Raw genomic sequence first — 21,521 nt, 5'->3', positions numbered from 1 at the left:
TTGTTTCTGAAGCTAAATATGTTTATGGGTCCTGAGAGCAGTGTCTGGAGCATAAAGTACCTTGGAAAATCAAAGTCTTGGCCATTCCTGCTCTTAACAAAACCAGAGAGAACAAAAAAGTGCATGAACAACTTTTTATATTATGCACACTATTAGCTAAGCTGGTTATTGTGGAATATAAAATAGGTTGATGTACCACATTGGACTAAAAGCTCTGAAACCTCCCCATTTTGTTGCTCTCCAGCTTGGGAATCTCATCAATAGCACTGATAGACTTTATCTCCACAAATCCACCTAATCTTTAAAGATTGAGAGGTAGTTTCATTAATTATGTGGTATTTGAAATGGTACTTTAGACCAGGCCTGTGCAGAGCTTGACTGAAGCCCAACGCAAGATTCCCTGGTTGACTGGGAGGCCTGTCGGGATTCATGCCTCATCATGGGACTGAAACTGCCTTGGTTACACTGGTCGATGATCTTTGGCGGCCTCGGGACAAAGGTGAAAGCTGTTTCCTAGTTCTGCTGGATCTCTCAGCAGTGTTTGACACCGACCACAACATCCTTCTGGACCGTCTAGAGGGGCTGGGAGCTGGGGGCACTGTCATACAGTGGTTCTGCTCCTTCCTCCTGGGCCATGTCCAGAAAGTGGTGGGGGGGGGATGAGTATTCAGACCCCTGGGCTCTCACTTGTGGGGTGCCTCAGGGTTCTGTCCTCTCCCCCATGCTTTTCAACATCTACATGCAGCTGCTGGGAGAGATCATCAGGGGGTTTGGGCTGGGTGTTCATCAGTATGCGGATGATACCCAGCTCTACCTCTCTTTCAAATCAGAACCAGTGAAAGCGGTCAAGGTCCTGTGTGAGTGTCTGGAGGTGGTTGGACAATAGATGGTGGCTAACAGATTGAGGTTGAATCCTGACAAGATAGAAGTACTGTTTTTGGGGGACAGGAGGCGGGCAGGTATGGAGGACTCCCTGGTCCTGAATGGGGTAACTGTGCCCCTGAAGGACCAGGTGCATAGCCTGGGAGTCATTTTGGACTCACAGCTGTCCATGGAGGCGCAGGTCAATTCTGTGTCCAGGTCTACCAGCTCCATCTGGTACGCAGGCTGAGACCCTAGCTACCAGCAGGCTGTCTCGCCAGAGTGGTGCATGCTCTAGTTATCTCTCACTTGGACTACTGCAATGCGCTCTATGTAGGGCTACCTTTGAAGGTGACCCGGAAACTACAACTAATCCAGAATGCGGCAGCTAGACAGGTGACCAGGAGCGGCCACTGAGACCACATAATACCAGTCTTGAAAGACCTACACTGGCTCCCAGTACGTTTCCAAGCACAAATCAAAGTGTTGGTGTTGACCTTTAAAGCCCTAAATGGCCTCGGTCCAGTATACCTGAAGGAGCATCTCCACCTCCATCGTTCTGCCCGGCCACTGAGGTCCAGTGCTGAGGGCCTTCTGGCAGTTCCCTTGCTGCGAGAAGCCAAGTTATAGAGAAGCAGACAGAGGGCCTTCTTGGTAGTGGCACCCGCCCTGTGGAACACACTCCCACCAGATGTCAAAGAGAAAAACAACTACCAGACTTTTAGAAGACATCTGAAGGCAGCCCTGTTTAGGGAAGCTTTTAATGTTTAATAGAGTATTGTATTTTAATATTCTGTTGGAAGCCACCCAGATGGGCAGGGTATAAATAAATTATTATTATTATTAGGCATTCTTGGCATAACAGCACTAGTCTGGCAGGCCCCTAGCACCTCACCCCACCCCACCCTGCTAGCTTAGCCCTCCAAGGCCCAGGGCAAGTGTACCTGTTACAGAAAAGCCCATAACAGTTGTGGAATACATTGCTAGTTAGGACTGAGGAATGGTATGCTAAAAGACTTCTCTGTGGAAATTAAGGTGTCTGATGGAAATGAGTACAGACTGAATATCTGCAGAAATCTCATTTGGTGATCACTCGTAGCTGAGTAAGATTGTCTTCCATAAACACAGTTTTAACAATGAGTCTGTAAGTGACTGTGGAGGCCTATTATGGATCTACACGTCTTTCCACAGTGGGGACATTGGTTTCCGGGCGGGAGTTGATCACAGTGTGGATTTGCCAAGCATGCCTTCCTCTTAGCGCTTTTCTCCCTTGCGTACTATAGTATCAGCAGCACCAACTTCGCTAATACCGCCAAATCCCATAAAAAGGGCAGAATAAGTATTTTTAAATTGTCTACAAGTAAAGGAAATGGACAAACTCTGCCGTTAGACATCAGTATTTCTCAAAACAAAGTATTGTATATACAGCACTGCACGCAGACGTCCACCTGCACAGTGGAACCACCTCTCCTTATACCCCCAAAATCTGTTCCAGAGACACCCCCCCAACCCTTGAAGCAGATTTTAAGAGTAGGGGGTGCAGGGGAGAGGAGAGGAAGTTCTGTTCTACAAGATGTGTGTTGCACAAGTAGAATGACAGCGTTTAAAGGGAAGAATTAAAACTACGACAGAAAATGTTGTTTCTAAGAAGCACATATGGCATCACTGTGTCTACCATGTGGTACACTATGGCTGGGGAGCTAGCCCTAATTGTGACAGACCAGCAACCCTCCATATCATTATCATCATTTCTTGTGTCTGAAAAGATACACACATTGGAAAGCTTGTGTAACATATCTTCTTTTAAATATTAAATAATGTAGAGGTGCTTCACAACTTAAAACTGCAAGGGGGAAAATTAAAATTTATAACCTAATTTTTCCAACTGATACAACAGAACGCAAGCTATGGCGATACCTGAAATGCCCAATTATCACATGAATTATACTGGCTGGCTAAACTCGTATTTATTTGAATTTTTAAAATCAACATTTTTAAAGAAAAACGGCACCACGGTTTTTTGAGTTTGTTGGGATATTTTGGAAGATTATGACCTTTAACAAACCGATTCTTGAGAAGTTTCCTGCATTTCCCTGTTCAATCTTTCATCCCAAAAAACATGTATTGTTCTCGAGGGGGGGAGGGGGGGGAGAAACGGGGCCTGAATAAGTAAAGATTTTAATCCAAAAATGTCGGCATGCAATAAACGCTTCCTTTTTAACAAGGCGGTGAGCAGAATAAACTTCGGCGATCGAGGGGGGTAAAAGAGAAATCCGGGAGGCGGGGGTGCCCCCGGCAGTGCCTGCGGGGAAGCCACCCCGAAAAGTTGGGGATTTTCCAGGCCTAAACCACCCTCCGCTCCCCGGCGCCGAGTTGAGCAAGTCTGAGCCCGGAGCGGAATTTTACCGCCGAGCTGGAACGGAGGAGGCGGCGGCGGCGGCAGGAGCGGCAGCTGCAGCGGGAGGGGCTGGCAGAGACCCGCCGCCCTTGCACTTCATCTTCCCGTCCCTGGCCCGGTTCCTTCTCCTCCGCCCGCCCGCTCGGCCCGGCCCGGCTCCTGGCCTGAAGAGCAGGCGGCTCAGGCGGCAGCAGCGCCGGCTTCTCCCTTCCGCATTTCCCTGGGTCTCTCTCGGGCAGTGACGTGACGTGCTGACGGCGGCCCGGCCCGGGGAGCTTGGCCGCTTCCACTCAGCTCCGAGCTCGGCCCCTCCCTCCCCTCCGCTCCCGCCCGCCCCGCCGCTGCGGCTCTACCACCGAGATCGGCCCAGCTACGCGCAGAAAGGCCGCGCAGAGGCCGCCGCCGCCGCCCCGCCCGGTAAGCAGCACGGGACAGGCCCCAGCTAGGCCCTTACCCCGCGCGGGACCAGGCCTCGGCGCCCGCCGACGTGCAGGCCCCGAGAAGGCCGCAGCTAGGCCGCGGGCCCGGGCTCCGTCCTGCAGGAGTGGGCCGTGAGGCCCTGCTCCGGGGCCTAGGCGGCCGCAGCTCGGCTTCCAGGAAGGGAAGAGGCGGCGGGGTGGCGCGAGGCGCGCGGGGAACAGGTCTGAGGCGCGGGGCTGAGGGAGCGAGCGGGGCCGGGGCCGAGTCGGAGGGAGACTGTCTGCAAGGAGGAGACAAGATGGCGGCGGCAAGGGAGGCTGAGGGAGAGTGCCGGCCGCCATCTTGAATTCATCGCTCCTGGCCCCAGACAGTCCCCATTACGGGCAGGGCAGGGCGGAGACGGCGCCAGTGGGGGAGGCTCGCCCCTCCCCTCCTTCCCCGTGTTGTGCCCAGTTGTCCTGCTCGGCTGCTTGTGGGCCAGCTTCAGCCCCGCAGCCTCCCGCCCCACCGCCGTAGCTTTTGACGGGCTGGGCGGCTTTTCCAGGCGATTCCGCTGCCAACGATGCGGTTAAACGATGTCTCCACGGGGCACGAGCAGCGCACACAACCGCCCCCAGGCTCCTCTGCAAAGGGGGCCATGTGCCAGTTGGCGCCAGAGTTTATTCAAGGGACTCTCTCTCTTTTTTTTTTCTTTTTTTTTGAGGGAGTGTGGGGGGAACCATATACAGTATACATAATACTTCATGCCAGGGAATATATATGCCTGGCTCTCCATTTTGGGGAAGACCAACTGGCTTCATTGTGAAGGGGATGCGGGGTCGCTTGACATCTTCCATGGGGTGTTAACACTTTCGCGGGGTAGAGGTGGCGCAACGCTAGAAACCAAATTAAAAATGCCACACTAGGCAGGCTTAGTACAGTTTTGCAGTCTTCAGCTCAAGCTCACCCAATTAAAAAGGAAAAGCAGTTTTCTCTGGGTAACCCACAGTGCAGCCTCTGGGAGTTTCACTCACGTGTTAGGATGTCAGACAAAGTGCCTCAAGGTGTGGGATTAGTGATTTTTGTGTTTCTTAACTGTAATACTGAAGTAGACAGGTCGGGTTACTGTGAATCGTGAAGGCCACTGAAAGTCAATATGTCTGCTGTGTCTGAAACAATAAAAAGCAATTTTCAAATGAACATCTGAAAAGCTAATGGGGATTTCATAGAGAACATCTTTCAGTTTTAGGGGCAGTGGGAAAGGGCTAGTAATGTTGTACAACTTGGAAAAACATTACTGTATTTACTAAAGTCTCCTATGAAGTGTATATGACAATCAGGCAGGGAGATGAGATTGAAAAATGATTTTCTGGAGTAAATATATATATATATATTTGTGTGTGTGTGTGTGTGTGTGTGTGTATCCACTTTCTGCAGAGTGAGTAGAAGCAGAAAATAATGTGCGTGGTAATTTCCCTGGATGCTTTGGTAATAAATTTCAGCTTATTTTGGACGCAACAGCATTTGTGCAATGAACAAATTAAAAGCTTTTAACCGTCCCGAACTTCTGTGGGTGTTTAAATGCATGTAGAGTAGTTTTGCTTGCGACTAAGGATGCAGTTTGAAAAACACAGTTTCTGTTTATTCCTTGCACATTAGCATCTCAATATTTCAAATTTTCATTATGAATAAATCATGGATTTACTTAAAAAAGCAACTTATTGCTTATGAGTAGCAATAAACTTTTGCTAATGCTGCCACTCAGCTGCTTTTTGTACCATTACTATGACATACTTCTGCCCCTCCTGTCTTGGAGACACCATGTTACAGTGGCTCCACTTCTTCCTGAATGGTCCAAGAAGGTGGTTTCTGCTCTGCTTCATGACATGCAAAATGCCTCAGGGTTCTCTTTTATCTCAGTATTATCTTCAGTATTTAGAAGCAATGGGAGACAGTTAGGAGAAGTCATTGGGAGGTCTGAGTTGCAATATTAACAGTTGTCATGATTTGGCTGGATGCAGAGGAGTGGTGGGAGGCACCAGCTGGAAAACCACCCAGGAAAAGAAGGATCAGAGCCAGGGAATTGGTGGTGGGATAACAATGGGTGGTCAGAGGGAGAAGGCTGGGAGGAGGAGGTGTCGGAAGCTGAACAGGTAAGAGGGTTTGGTGAGCAGGAAGAGTCTGTGGCAGAGTCCAGAACCAGAGGCAGAAGAGGAGGCTGGAGAGGAGGGGGCCAAGAGGCAGAGATGAGTCAGGCTGCTGAAGAAGGCAAGGCGTTTCCCCCTCCTGTGGCAAGTTCTCTCTCCCCCCCCCCCAAGAGGTGTTAAGAGGGAGGAATAAAAACAGGCAAGGCAAAGAAGTCTTAGGTTGCTTGGGAAGGACCCTGGGGGAGAAGAGACTTAGTGAGTTTTGGGAAGGCACCAGCTGCCTCTTGGGGCCAAGACCTACTGGGAAGAGTTACTGTGCTCACTGGGCCTGAGCTGTTTTTGTTTATTTCAATAAAGAGTTGACTTCACTAACACCTTGTGAGTTATTGCTGACCTGCTCCCTACTCCTGTCTTGACATCGATATGCAGATGACATTCAGCTCAGTCTCTCTTTTCCACCTATGCATCCCAAGAAGGCTGACCAGATATCGGGATGCATATTGGAAGGGATGAGATGGTGGGGAGGAAGGCAGAAACCTAATTCAGATAAGAGGTTCTGTGGATTGAGAAGTTGGCTGATCTAAATAGAGGTGCAAGACCTGTTCCAAATGGGGCTGCACTTTTGTTTAAAGAGCAGTTGTGCAGCTTGGGGGTACTCTTGGATTCATTCCTGTCCAGAGATGCATATATAGTGGCAGTGGCCGGAAGTGCCTCTACCAGCTCAGGATGAGTCAAACCTGGCCTCAGTTACCCATGCACTTGTGTCCTCCAAAGTGGACTACTATAATGTTGTTTCCACGGGGGCTGCCTTTGATGATGGGTCAGAAAATTTAGTGGTATATACCTACAGATAGAGGCCAGAAAGTCTTCTCATCTAACACTGTTTCTACACCAGCTGCAATAATTACCAGTGTGGTTCTGGGCCCAATTCAAAGTGCTGTGTTTATCTTTCAGGTTTGCTTAAGGATTGCCTTTATCTGTACAGCCCAGCTTGTGCCCTAAAACAGGATTGGGAAAACTTTGGCTCTCCAAATGTTGCTGGATTACAGCACCCACTATCCCTGATTATTCACCATGCTTGCCTTGGGGCCAATAGGCATTGTAGTTCTGAGGCATCAGAAGGGCCGCGGGTTCCCCACCCTTGTCCCAAGATCTTTTTTGGAGGTCCTGTTTGTATATCTGTCAATAAGATAAACTAGGCTGTGGAGCACAAGAAACAAGACCTTCTTGGTGATGGCCCCACAGTTTTAGTGTACAGTAGTACCTCTGCTTATGTAACACTATCATTACGTAAACTTCGTGATGCGTAAGTGGCAAACTCAGAAGTATTTTAACAGGTTTTTGCCACACATACATGCGCAGAAGCAGTCCTCCGGTTGTGAAAACCTCGGGATCCGGCCGGCCCTCCGGAACAGATCCCATCCCCAACCAGAGGTACCACTGTAATTCACCTCTTCAATATTGGTTTTTTTAATAGTTTTGAAGAAAACCTCAACACTGCCATTTCTTAAGACTGTAAATGAGCAGCTTTCTAATGCTAATACAAACCTCTTAATATATCTCATACAGCTTTGTATCATTCATTTTCATATATGTTGTTTCTGAGAGCCAAAAAGATATTTTGAATGAACAAATACATACAGTGAGGTAGGGGTGTTTTGCCCTGAAAGCTGTATTTTCCTGCCCCCACCCCAAGCAGTGTGTGCATATCACTTTGTAGTCTAGGGGGCAGGTCCTGAGGAATTGACTCTTTTCTTGACAATATTTTTCCTTCTTGGGATTTTTTCATCCATGAACTGAGTTCAATATGCATGCCACATAAATATTGGAGCTTCTTCATTTTTATTTTATAGACATTTCTGACTGATGAGAGTTAAAGGCCATGGATGAAGATGGGCTTGAGCTACAGCCACATGACCCACATGCGTTTTTTGATCCTACAGGTATGACAGTCTAAAATGGATTTCTCTAAATGCATGATGTAGCCTATTTGGTCTTTACTGAATGGCACCATACTGGGTTTTTGGGTTTTTTTTTAAATTTCTCTACTCTCCTGCCTGAAAGTCTAAATTCATTCTGTTCCATAGTTAACATGTTTTGAGAAGTACATTGATGCTAAAAGAACTACCAACCACCACTAAAATGCACTATATAATCTTTTAAGCATTTCTGTACTAATATTGTTGTTTACCATTTCTCTAGAATAAGACAATAATAATGATTATTTTCTTTGGATACCAAGTATAATGCGGGCTGCGTAGGAGGTTGTTACAGAATGGGAAGACCGAGATAGTTGACAACTGGGTTAGCGCTTCCTAACCTTTACATACATTTTCAATTCTCTGTTCTTTTTATCAGTTTTAACATCTTCCTATACTTTCCACAAAGTCATATCCACCTGACACTTTTTCTCAGTGAATTCTAGGTCCTTCTAACCCTCTGTGATTTTGAAGGCACAATAAGACCAGCAGGAGCTAACAAGAAGCTTGTAAACTTTATAACAATATGGAATATGTCACATAGGGAATAATCCAAGAACTTGCATATGATGTGTGGGGAAAGAAGTCATAAATAGATCTCATTTTCATGAAACCTGAAACTATACTGTCACAGTAACTTTGATTATTTTTATGTATTTCAGGAACTGATGGAACGCATTTGAATGGAAATGAGATTGTTGTTGAAATACAGGAAACAGTCTATGTCTCAGATGTGGAGGATTCTGACATAACAGTTCATAACTTTGTCCCAGAGGATCCTGATTCTGTAGTAATCCAGGATGTAATTGAGGACGTTGTTATAGAAGATGTTGAGTGTCCAGATATCATGGAAGATACTGATGTATCTCAAACTGTTATTATGCCTGAACCAGTGCTGGACACTGATGTCACTGAGGAAGTGTCTTTAGCACACTGCACTGTTCCAGAAGATGTTTTATCCTCTGAGATCACAGCTTCAGCAATGTCGATACCTGAGCATGTGCTCACAAGTGCGTCAATGCACGTACCTGATGTTGGACAATTGGAACATGTTGTTCATGATCATAGTAATGTTGTAGAAGCAGAAATTGCCACAGGTTCTCTGGGAGAAGATGTAGTTTCTGAAGTTTTGGTAGCAGATTGTGCCTCTGAAGCTGTAATTGATGCCAGTGGAATACCCGTGGAACATGATAATGACAAGGGCAACTGTGAAGATTACCTTATGATTTCCTGTAAGTGTCTGGGTGAAGTATTTCAAAAGCCACAAATTTATTTACAAATTCCTTAATCCAGAGTACTTCTATTGCTTCACTTTTAATCCCTTGGACTTCTGTGGTGTTAATCTATGCTAAGTACACTTGTAGTAATTTAAGTAGCTGCTGGTGAGTTGGGGAGGGGTCGAGAGAAGATGGCAACCATCATATTACTCAGTGGTTGTGAGTCTTGATTTGATTGATCCCACCACCACTTTGTCAAGAAGAACTGAGAATGAGCTGGATGAGAAAGGGGATGCAGGGTTTAGGATGGTTGCTGTAACATGAACTGACCCTGTATGTTATGTTATGTCAGCACAGCACTATACCTTGGTAATACTGTGCTGACAAATGGCATTCATTTGTCAAATGCAACATAGCAGCAATGCACAAAGTCATTTGAAGGCATAGCACTAGGCAGAGAAAGCAGGTGGTGGGAATTGTTTGGGGAGAACTCTCATAATTGTCAGGCTATTTAGCTAGCATGATTCCACCAATGTAATGCTGCATGATGCATAGTAGATATTTAGAACTTTCTAGAAGCATAGTAGGATGGGTGAGTTTGTTTATAGCCTAGGCACAGGATATCAATAAAGTGCACTAGCATAGCTATGCATATAAGATGCAACCTTATGTTACTCAGCTATTACCTCTTATAAAGATAATAGATCCCACCTCTGTATTCTCATATATCAATGTTCTAAATTCTTATTCTGTTCTAAAACTATATATACTTGTTCTTCTCTTCAAACAAAATATAAATCCACACCCTTTATAATTTGACGAGAATGCTTATACAATAATTATGCCAAGTGAAAGTTTCCCTATTACCTCATTCTTTGCTTTCAGCCTCCCAAACAAGCTCTACCAGTTTTTAAGTCATGAGTTTGATGCCTAATTTGGTGTTGCCTTGGCCAGTCTGTAGCAGTTTATCAAGCAAAATGAAAACATGCTTCTAAATTCAAATCTCCACTTTTTACATAATTCATGTATCTGTTTAATGTGCCATGTGGCAAACTGTAGAAGGAGTGTTCTGAGGCTTTGGCAGTGGTTCTCAAACTCACAGTGTCTCCATCCCATTCCCAGTAAAGTTGCAACCTAGTATTGGCAAAAACAAAAGATGTAGCAAGCAGGGTGGAATGGAAATTGATGAGACAGGCTGTATGAGCTTGCCTTGCATAGAATTCCATTTCAGCTGTTGTGGCACAAATAGAGGTGTGCACCACCTCATATATACTTCTAGGTAGAATTCTGCTGTGCTGCATCATCATCAGCATTTTCACTGTCTGTTGATAGATCATGAGAGCACAATTTAGTTATTCATTTTATTTCATGAAAATTATATACTGCTTGATTGTAGCAAAAACCTCAAATCAGTTTTTTTCTATTTATAATTACCCCGCTTTCCTCAAGATTAATTGTTTCGCAATTGGCTATTACCAAGGCACACTACAAAGAAACTCACATTTTACTTTTAACACAGCTGTTCTGTGACTTTGGCATGTGGGATCCTCCAGCCCCCAGGCCTAATTAGGCTCACCAGGCTTCTCCATTTGACTTGCAAGACCGGTTTGGACAAGCCACAATCACCTATCCTACTCCTGATTTTATCGGGTGTGGGGCAGATGAAGGCACAAGCCAAAAGGGCTTTGCATGCACCATTGATCAGCTGATGTGTAAAGAGGGGTTTGCAAGCACCCACAGTCAGCTGATTGGTGGGTCTTGCGAAGCCCAGTGTATAGTGCTCACAAAGTTCTGGCAATCAGGTTGTTGGGGCTTGTGAGTACTGTGCACAGAAGTCTGCAGAATTCCCACAGTGAGCTGGTTGGTGGGTCTAGTCCATAAATTGCAGTCAGTCAGCTGGTTGTCAGGTCTTGTGAAGCCCAATGTACATGACTAAGCCAGCTAAGGATCCAACTCCAGTGTGAGAACTTTCATGAAATGCTTGGTTCACCAGGGGTGGAAGAGATAATGATCCAGCCCACCAGCCTGTTCCAGTTCCCCACCCCGTGTTGCTTCCCTGATTTATTAACATTTTTCAAGTTTGGTCACGGTTATTAGCTAATTAAGAGAAATAGGCAGTGCAGGAGAGCATTTTGAATTTATCTTCTTAACATATCTCACTAGTTTTCATGTAACTAGAATAATAAATTATATAAACATTTCTTTTACTGTAATTTATAGTTTTACTGCATTTTAAAATATTTCTACAATTGAAGTGATAAATTTTTGTCTTACTGCAATCAGTTTGTGTTGGAATGATCATTTTATTGTTTTTCTCTGTAGTGGATGATGCTGTCAAGGCAGAAACTGATGATTCTGTTGACCTGACAAGAAAAACTGTGTCAGAAAATGATCCTTGTAAAATGGATGGCATTTGCCCAGAAGTCATCAAGGTGTATATTTTCAAAGCTGATCCAGGGGAAGATGACTTAGGTACAGCATTCTATTTTATTTTATTTTTAAACTTAATCTAAACATCAGTAATTGGAGGTCGAAGGACAAAAGCTGTGCTCTTGAGAGCTATCATAAGACTCCTCCTTTTCCCTCTAGTTGCCAAACTAGAAATAAAAATGGTGGAGAATCTGGCCTTTCTGACATGTTGGCTGGTAGCAATAGAAAGTGGAAGTTAAGGTTTAGGCCCACTATCCCTTGTTCTTCTCAACGTATCTCCAGGAAATTAGTTGCTGAGTCTTAACCTTTCATAGTATCTCCTTTTATTTGACTCGGGCTTCTTTCAGGTGTTGTGTGGGGAAAGTGTAGATTATTTTCTATTGCTTATATTTAAACCATAATTTAGTAGAAACATGCTTTTACAAAATACTTTGACCAACTTTCCCCCCCCCCACCCAGGAGGCACAGTAGATATTGTGGAAAGTGAATCTGAAAATGACAATGGAGACACATTAATGAATCAAAATAGCAGTGTTCGCATTCCAAGGGAAAAAATGGTTTATATGACAGTAAATGATTCCCAGCACGAAGATGAAGATTTAAGTAAGTATTTGACCTTTATTTAGGGTTAAGAATTTGTTTAAAATGACACAAAATTTGTATTATATTGTTTTTTCTTCTCTTAGATGTTGCAGAAATTGCTGATGAGGTATATATGGAGGTAATTGTAGGAGAGGAAGACGCAGCAGCTGTTCACGAACAGCAAATTGATGAGAATGATATTAAAAGCTTTATGCCGATAGCTTGGGCAGCAGCTTATGGTATGTTGTAAATCAAAAGACACTTCCCTGTAGTGTTAGCTCATGCCAAATGGAATTGGCTCCCACTCCTATTTTGTGCAAACAAGCAGCCACATGGTGGCTGCTGGGTCGTGAGCAGTTTATGGGTAATGTTTGCTTTTGGCATCTTTTTATTATCCAACAATGTTGGTTTGTGATAGGGTGATGAAATCCATAGTATGAGTCACGTACAAGTGTAGCAAGAGGCTCACTGTGTGGAGCAGCATTCAAAGGTTTCTATTTGAATGTGAATCTGACTTCATTCAGTGCCCAGGTTGACTGCAAAAAGGCACAGAACAACCATTTACTTCTCTGAAGTCTCTCAGCCCCACTCACCTCACAGAGTGTTTGTTGTGGGGGAGGAAGGGAAAGGAGAATGTGAGCCGCTTTGAGACTCCTGAAGGGGAGTGAAAGGCGGGATATCAAATCCAAACTCTTCTTCTTCTTACTAACTTAATATTTTATTACCATGTATAGATTCTGTATTTTGAATATTCCTTAGAGTGCTGATGATATGTAACCTTCAATCCTCCATTAGGTAATAACACAGATGCAGTTGAAAACCGAAATGGAACAGCTAGTGCTCTCTTGCACATAGATGAGTCTGCTGGTCTTGGAAGGCTAGCAAAACAAAAACCAAAGAAAAGGAGGAGGTTGGAATCCAGACAATATCAAACAGGTAAGTACCCAGCGACTCTAGTGACTATGATGATTGCCTGTCAAGAGAAAGAGAATAGAAATGCATTTTCTTTGAGCATTTTAAAGGTTTTAAAAGCACTACCATGTAGATGCATACTTTTCGTGGTTTTGTATTTTAACTATATAACAAGCACACAAATTTAGAACTGTTAACAGGAAGAACAAATAAATTACTTGAAAAGTCAGGTTTCGGCAGAAAATTATTCCTAGACACACCGTGTACACCTATTAATGTAAACCACCAAGTAAAGGTAAAGGGACCCCTGATTGTTAGGTCCAGTCACGGACGACTCTAGGATTGCGGCGCTCATTTCGCTTTACTGGCCAAGGGAGCTGGCATACAGCTTCCGGGTCATGTGGCCAGCATGACTAAGCCGCTTCTGGTGAACCAGAGCAGCGCACGAAAACGCCGTTTACCTTCCCACCTGAGCTGTACCTATTTATCTACTTGCACTTTGCCGTGCTTTCAAACTGCTAGCTTGACAGGAGCTGGGACCGAGCAACAGGAGCTCACCCCATCGCGGGGAATCGAACCACCGACCTTCCGATCAGCAAGCCCTAGGCTCTGTGGTTTAACCCACAGCGCCACCTATAGCCTAAACAGCACTATTCACACACAAAATGGAGGTACCAGTAGGTTTTGGGAACCCTGAAGTTTGTAAAACTTTACACACATACCCAAAACCAAACCTTTAATGGGGAAAAAGCTTGAGTGGGCCAGAGCCAAAAACATTTCAGTGAGAACTGAACTGGAATGCTAACTAATTTTTGGTGGTGGAGTGCAGGGTGAACTGGAGTATCCTGGAAGACAACTTGGTTGGTTGGAACCTCAAAGGAGAGTAACCTGTACTCACTTAATTATAGTGGGAGATTATGTAGATTGCATACGTGGCTATGCTCTGTACATTACTTCAATACAGACTACATATTACCAAAAGATGGATCAGTTTCTGGCATTTTGTTTTGGGGTGGGGATGAGGGTTAGACAAAAAGCTTGTAATTTTTAGAAACATCTCTAATGGACTCAGTGTAACAAATTACATCAACTTATAAATTAAGTCCTCAAAATGTGACTCACTTCATTGTAGAGATGGGTTAACACAAGTGTTTTTGTCTTTAAGAATGCACAATTCCCTAGTAACCAGAATGCAAAGAAAATGAAATTGCACTAAGATAGAGCACATGGACTCGCTGAGGAAGGCAGCAGTTAAAGTAAACCCTACCCTGTTGCGATATGGATGCAATGCAGCTGCAAAGTGCTAGCTTGAAAAGTAAACATAATGGGAATGTTGGGACTGCCCGTGGGAAACAGAGGGACAGTCAATTCACAGTGCGAAGCACCGGAATTAGCTCAGAGTGTAATATGAGCTCTTCCGTTTGTTCCTGTCCAGGAAGTGTTTGTCACTAGACTGCTGGAGCTTGAAGAGAGCAGTCACTTTTTTTGTAATGCTGCAAAGACAGAAATAAAGGCATGTAAATACGTTTCTGTCTATCTCTTTCCCCTGCCCGTGGGGGCAGGAAAGAGGGGGTGTGTTCTTCTCACGTTTGAGAAGAATCGCCTATCAAGACCTCGCCTGGATCTTGCTCCTGTGAAGTCGTACTGATGCAAACATACCCCCAGCGTTTTTAGGGAGAAAAGAAGTTGTTAGATACATTATTCTCTTGCAGCTACTGCCAATGACTGATGCATAAAATGTGAGAGGATATACGCATCTGTTGTGCTCCTATTGGAAGCATAGGCCTATTATAGCAGCCCCAACAGTTACGTAATACACATGCATGGTTCATAAGGAGGGGAGGGATTACTATAACAGTTCTGCCCTTTTGGCATAGCTCCGGTGGTGGAAGCGTGTTTGTTGTTGTTGTTGTTGTTGTTGTTGTTGTTGTTGTTGTATGCCACCATTCAAAGATCACAGGATGGTTCACAACATAAAAATACAAAATGAAAATGCATAATAAAACATTTCATCAAGCTCCATGTATTCTATGTCTGGATTGACTTGCTTCTCATATTTGTTTTGATCGCACAATGATTATATATAATTCTTATCTCATGCTACCTGTTTGCAACTGTTATTTTGGATTATAGTTAATATTAACATTTCTAGTAGCTTACTCACTTATCTGAGAGCCGTACAAAGCAACAGAGAACAAATAGTTATCCTCAGTTTTAAAATTAGAAATTCCTGTACTGGTGGACTCTTTTGGAAACAGTTGTCCTCAAACCTGACAAACCTGATTCATCCACTGCAAAGACTCCTATTATTACAAGGCACCTTTAAGAGATCTTGGGTTCTGCAGTTACTGACATGTCAAGGTATTCCTTTATGCAGGTTTAATTTGCTTAATTAAAGGATGTGTTAGCACTTGACATTGCTACCAAATGCTGAAGTGCTGCAAGTCTTCCCCCATTTGTGTTGAATGATTTTGCTTTAGTTCTGACACATTATTGTGGCTAATTTAATTTAACAGAGGTAATATTGCCAGCCAATATTTAAATCCTATGGATTTCAGTGAGTGAGACGGCAATCCTTTACCTACTTATCTGGGAATATGCCTTGTTAACTCAGTCAGACATATATAGGATTGCACTAATAAGTATGTGCTTGACTGTGTCACTGAAATGAATAAGATTTTGAAGTGCATAACTTCAACTTACATAGCTGTTAATACACATATCAGCATATTTCTTTTCTGTTTAAGGAGTGCCATTTTCATGATTTGGGTTTTGCTTTTATTTTACAGCAATAATAATTGGGCCCGATGGCCATCCTTTGACAGTCTACCCCTGTATGATTTGTGGGAAGAAGTTTAAATCTAGAGGCTTCCTGAAAAGGCACATGAAAAACCACCCTGAGCACCTTCTTGCTAAGAAAAAATATCGATGTACTGATTGCGATTACACTACAAATAAAAAGTTAAGTTTGCATAACCATCTAGAGAGCCACAAGCTTACTACCAAGACCGAGAAGCTAATTGAATGTGACGAATGTGGGAAAAGTTTCTCTCATGCAGGGGCTTTGTTTACACACAAGATGGTGCACAGGGACAAGGCAGCAAACAAAATGCACAAGTGCAAATTCTGCGAGTATGAGACAGCAGAGCAGGGATTACTGAATCGTCACCTTCTGGCTGTGCACAGCAAGAACTTTCCACACATTTGTGTGGAATGTGGCAAAGGATTTCGGCATCCGTCAGAGCTCAAGAAACACATGCGAATCCACACCGGTGAAAAGCCCTACCAATGCCAATATTGTGAGTATAGATCGGCTGACTCTTCCAACCTGAAAACTCACGTAAAGACTAGACACAGTAAGGAAATGCCCTTCAAATGTGACATTTGTTTTCAGATATTTTCAGATACCAAAGAGCTGCAACAGCACATCATTATGCATCAAGAAAGCAAAACACATCAGTGTCTGCACTGTGACCACAAAAGTTCAAACTCGAGTGATTTAAAGCGACACATAATTTCCGTTCACACAAAGGATTACCCCCATAAGTGTGACATGTGTGACAAAGGCTTTCACAGGCCCTCAGAACTGAAAAAACATGTTGCAGTGCACAAAGGCAAAAAATTGCACCAGTGTAGACATTGTGACTTTAAGATTGCAGATCCGTTTGTTCTAAGTCGCCATATTCTCTCAGTTCACACAAAGGATCTTCCGTTCAGGTGCAAGAGATGTAAGAAGGGCTTCAAGCTGCAAATGGAACTCAAAAAACACATGAAAACACACAGTGGTAGAAAAGTTTATCAGTGTGAGTTCTGTGAGTATAGCACTACAGATGCCTCAGGTTTCAAACGGCATGTTATTTCCATTCATACAAAAGACTACCCTCACCGTTGTGAGTTCTGCAAAAAAGGCTTCAGAAGACCTTCAGAGAAGAACCAGCACATTATGCGGCATCATAAAGACATTGGGCTGCCATGAGGACTCCTTCTTCTATGGAATTTAGAAGGGTGTGTGTAAAAGATTCGCTTTCTAGGCAGTAATTGTATTATAAAGCAGATCACACAAACAAACTAGCGTGCATTTGATTTAGTGCTGTATACAGATAGGATTATTGCTTCTAGTTGACTTTTATACATTTTGTTCATTAGTGTGTTCTGAATTCTCTTCCGTTTAATAAATGAGGAAGGATAGCAACAATAAAGTTGCATTTAATAAAGTAAACCCTGTCTCAAAATGAATTTTTCAACCACATTTGTTCTCTGAAATACTTACCTTACTGACATGGTTCATATTCAGTGACCATATTAACAGTTTTGTGATGAGTTAAAGATATATTTTTAATTTGCTCTTAATAAAGCCTCATAAAGAGATTATATAAAATAAACTGGAGGAAATTAATGTAAGAAGATAACATTGTACCATAGGACCCACTTATTGTTTCATCTGATATTTAAAAATTTGTGACACAATCTTCATTTGAGTAGTTACTCATTACTATTCTCCATCATTTGGAGTTCTTTTTACATAATGTTTAATTCTTCCATGATAAGTAATAGTTGGTTGCTGGGAGCATTTATTTTCAGGAAGTGTGAAGTTAAAACTTCAGGCATTTGTTCATACATATTAACTATGTGCTTCTCTTTTGGTTCTGTATTACAAATGCATTTGTGTTTTGAAACTTATTGCTGATTCATAGTGCATATGGATACATTTGTTTCAGTTGTTGGCAGGATCAATTGACAGTTGTTAAGGTTACCCCAAATTAAAAATCATTTTTGTTACAAGACTCCATGAAATATTTGGTCCAATCATATTTTTAACTATCCACCAGCAGCCTTGGACAGCTTTTCAAAGAGTATAAACTGTATAAAGGGAGCACATTAGATGGAGCAATAAAGAATAGAAACAGATGCTATCTTCATGAAGAACTTGTTTTCCAGCAACTTTTTGTATATTTTCTCTATTACTCTCTTAGGAACACAGGGTGATATCCAATGTTTCTCCCTCAGCTGATGGAAGGAGTCAATGTCAGTAGGCAAACAAGGCAGTTTTCATTGATTCCTCCTCCCCAGTGCAGCCCCTCCGAAATCTACTGTGGAGAGTCCTCAAACTTCCATAGCAGATTTTGATGGAGCACAGAGAGCTACGAGGAGGAGTAATGGTCTCCTTCCCCCTGTGAAACATTAGATGTCACAGCTTTTCTTAAAGAATCGTTTCAGTAACAAGCGTGTAGTGGTCCTTCCAATCAGTTTATTAAGTAGTAATTATCTAGAGTTTGTCCAGTTCTTCCTTATCTGTTTATACCCTTCTGGATAGATGTTGCAATGATCACCTGTGCTCTGAAAGCTAAGGCTGCCACAACCTGCTTCACGGCAAACAATGTACTCTTACGAATTTGCAAAGTGCAGTAAAACAGGGTGGGGCGGGGACTCCAAAGCATGCTATAAGGGATGACATCTTAGTGAACGTACATAGTCTGGTGTGTTTGGCTTGTTGGCTTCTTCAACCCCTTCCCTTCTGTTTTGGTCCCAAAAGTACACTGGTCAAATATAATGAGTTGAGACGCAAGTTCCAAATGAACAGTTTTTGCTCTATGCTTCCTTCGCCTCTCATCAGAAACACAATATCCCTATGGTATGTGGCCAAAAAATACAATGTCTGTACATTTCTTCAAATAAATACCTCAGTATTCCTGGGTTGATTGGTTTTGCTTAATGGAAACAAGAATTACTTGAGACAGCCATATGTAAACATAAACACTTGATGTGCTAACATAAAACATTTTGTTTTATACAAACCTAAGTGTGTCGGATTTATGTGCAGCTATGTTTGTTTCTGACATTTTGTGTTTGGACTGTTGCATGTTCACCAAACTCCTGGAATAGATAGTGGGGACCTCTAGTAATCAAATGCACTCATGACTTCTGCTCCAAGATGCACATGGCCATTTCTTTATCTTTTAGTAGATTTAAGCAGCGCTTGTGTAGAATCCTGTAAAAGATTCTAGGTGGTTTCTTTACTGTGGGATTATGGCCTGAAAGCCTGGTCCTAAAAGCACTTGTACTCATTGATTCAGTGGAAACTTAGGTGCCTCAATTTTCATTGAAGTCCTGCCCAGATATCCAAATAATTTACAAAAGTTATTTTCAAACCTGTTAAAAAGTTAGTAAACCTCAAATTCTCAGTCTGCTGCTGAAAAGTATTATCCATATTGAAAACCTCTTTTCTTGGACAGTTACTCAACTTGAGAACAAAAAAGTGACCCACTTCCTATTTTTTTAACATCATCTGGAATCGTAAATACTTGTTTTGAAGCCTAATTTTGGAAACGTACGCAATTAAGAGTTTAGTGAAGTGGATTTTGTACAATGTATCTGTAAAAAGAGCAAATCAAAACTAGTTATTGTTAATGTAATAATAGTTACAGGCTAGTTTTATTTGATTAGCGAATGCTATAAAATTGATGTTTCAGTTCCATGTTTTAAATGGTACATTAAAAAAAACCAACTGAGAACATAATATAAATAATTGTTCTGTAAAAATGCTTGTTAAATACTATATTCCCTCCCTGTGTACACTTTGTAAAAAGAGAAAAAGAAAAGAAATAGAGTCCTATATAGGGATGTGTAACGTTGTATTGTGTACTTGATGATAATGTGAAAAAAATAAAAATCAGACTATTTTCCTGTTAATGAATATTCATTTGATAAGCTAACTCTTTCACATATTGCCACTAAAATTCATGCTGTTTCCTCTTACAATAAACTTGGTAGCTGAGCAGAATATTATTTCCCTGGAATATTCAGAGATGTCGGGAACTAAATCTGGGACATTCTTCAAGGGTAAGGTAAAGGGACCCCTGACCATTAGGTCCAGTCGTGGCCGACTGCGGTTGCGGTGCTCAGCTCGCTTTATTGGCCAAGGGAGCCGGCATACAGCTTCCGGGTCATGTGGCCAGCATGACTAAGCCGCTTCTGGCAAACCAGAGCAGTGCACGGAAACGCCGTTTACCTTCCTGCCAGAGCGGTACCTATTTCTCTACTTGCACTTTGATGTGCTTTCAAACTGCTAGGTTGGCAGGAGCAGGGACCGAGCCACGGGAGCTCACCCCATTGTGGCGATTCAAACCGCCGACCTTCTGATCGGCAAGTCCTAGGCTCTGTGGTTTAACCCACAGCGCCACCCGCGTCCCAGTACTTCAAGGGTACTGCGTACTATGTGATGAAACTGATGTTGACACTAGGATTCCACCAGTTCCTTTCTCTAAATAGTGAATTTTGTTTCTGTACACAAGCGTGTTACAGACGCTTCAGGTTACAGACTCCACTAACCCAGAAATAGTACCTCGGGTTAAGAACTTTGCTTCTGGATGAGAACAGAAATCGTGCTCCGGCAGCGCGGCGGCAGCGGGAGGCCCCATTAGCTAAAGTGGTACCTCAGGTTAAGAACAGTTTCAGGTTAAGAACGGACCTCCGGAACGAATTAAGTTCTTAACCAGAGGTACCACTGTATTCCTTTTTTTAAACTATTTTTCTAAAGCTCTTGATGTAAAGATGAGCTTAAAAGTGCCTAGGGACTGCCTCCAAAGTCGCAGGATTGGCAAAATTAAGATTCCATTGTCTACAGAATGGGACATTATTTAATTGCTACAGTACTGCAAAGCCCGGAAGAGCTTGCAAAATCAAATAAAAACATAATTAAATAGCCATGAAACATTAGAAACCAGCAGCCTTCTACCCAGTGTTGCTCAGAAATTCTAAAAAACCAAATAATTGGTGAAGTTTTGAAAGTCTACTCTCTTGATTTAAAATGGTGTCCCAATTGCATCCAAACATACACAAAAACCTGCTCCTTGATCTCAAATTTTGGTGATGATACCTAAGAGGTGTCCTAATGCATAGCAAACAAGCAAACAATTTTGCCAAATAAATAACAGATTATAAATAAATACTATGAGACAACAAAACAGAAAAATACAGGATTTTGCTTTTTACTTCACCTTTAAAGTATTGGTTGTCAGTTCTCATACAAGGAAAAAACTAGCACAGCATCTGCAAATATTTCTCAGGGGCAAAGTTCTAGTTACAACTGAAGGGGACTGCTTCAGAATGATATGGAAAATTGGGAAGTTAAGAACATGCATTGGAAGCGACCCTCAAGTGCTGAGCACACTGGCCATTTCTGCAGCAGAGCTGTAGGAGCCTTGACCAACCTGAGGCCTTCAGACGATGTTCTCAAATAATTGGCTTGGCTCTTACAGCTTTATTGATGTTTTAATTACCTAGTTTTGATCTTCAAGTGCATTGCACTGGGCTATATAATGCAGTGTTGAATGTTGCAGAATATGAGTAATCGAGAAAACGTAAAAAATAACTGTCCAGCTCATCTGTACAGTAGGTTTCATCATTGTGGACTGAAACCTTCACCAATAGGTGGCAATAAAGGATAAAAACTGAAGTAACATCTCCCCCACACCACTCTTAAAAAGAAAGAAGTTTTCCAACTAATCCTAGACAAAAACATGAGACACAGACAATATAATCTCTGTACTATAGGGCGGTGATGGGGCTGCTATTCATCACTTGTTTTTGTTTGGAA

General features: G+C 42.7%; 1 protein-coding gene across 3 annotated transcripts; it reads left to right on the top strand.

Annotated features, from left to right (window-relative positions):
* Nucleotides 1-3,537: 3,537 nt before the first annotated feature.
* Nucleotides 3,538-19,615, top strand: ZFX (zinc finger protein X-linked). 3 transcript variants are annotated; one of them, XM_081859180.1, is made up of 8 exons: nt 3,538-3,676; nt 7,659-7,748; nt 8,447-9,016; nt 11,324-11,473; nt 11,891-12,034; nt 12,118-12,252; nt 12,809-12,949; nt 15,715-19,615. In XM_081859180.1, exons 2-8 carry the CDS (start codon nt 7,688-7,690, stop codon nt 16,899-16,901), a joined length of 2,388 nt encoding a protein of 795 aa, XP_081715306.1. In that variant the 5' UTR covers nt 3,538-3,676; nt 7,659-7,687; the 3' UTR covers nt 16,902-19,615. The 3 variants fall into 3 exon arrangements, with proteins under 3 accessions (XP_081715306.1, XP_081715308.1, XP_081715307.1); XM_081859182.1 differs by lacking the exon at nt 3,538-3,676 and adding an exon at nt 3,800-3,900; XM_081859181.1 differs by lacking the exon at nt 3,538-3,676 and adding an exon at nt 3,918-4,722.
* Nucleotides 19,616-21,521: the final 1,906 nt, after the last annotated feature.

This window comes from Podarcis erhardii (genome assembly GCF_964252035.2).
Source record: "Podarcis erhardii genome assembly, chromosome: 4".
Lineage (NCBI taxonomy): Eukaryota > Metazoa > Chordata > Lepidosauria > Squamata > Lacertidae > Podarcis > Podarcis erhardii.
The sequence above is the reverse complement of the archived record's forward strand: the minus strand, read 5'-3'. Positions and strand labels throughout refer to the sequence as shown.

Coding starts and splice junctions, on each gene's coding strand:
- ZFX (XM_081859180.1), top strand. CDS start 7,688: ATGGATGAAGATGGGCTTGAGCTACAGCCACATGACCCACATGCGTTT. Junction 7,749..8,446: donor TGCGTTTTTTGATCCTACAG/GTATGACAGTCT, acceptor TATGTATTTCAG/GAACTGATGGAACGCATTTG. Junction 12,253..12,808: donor AGCTTGGGCAGCAGCTTATG/GTATGTTGTAAA, acceptor ATCCTCCATTAG/GTAATAACACAGATGCAGTT.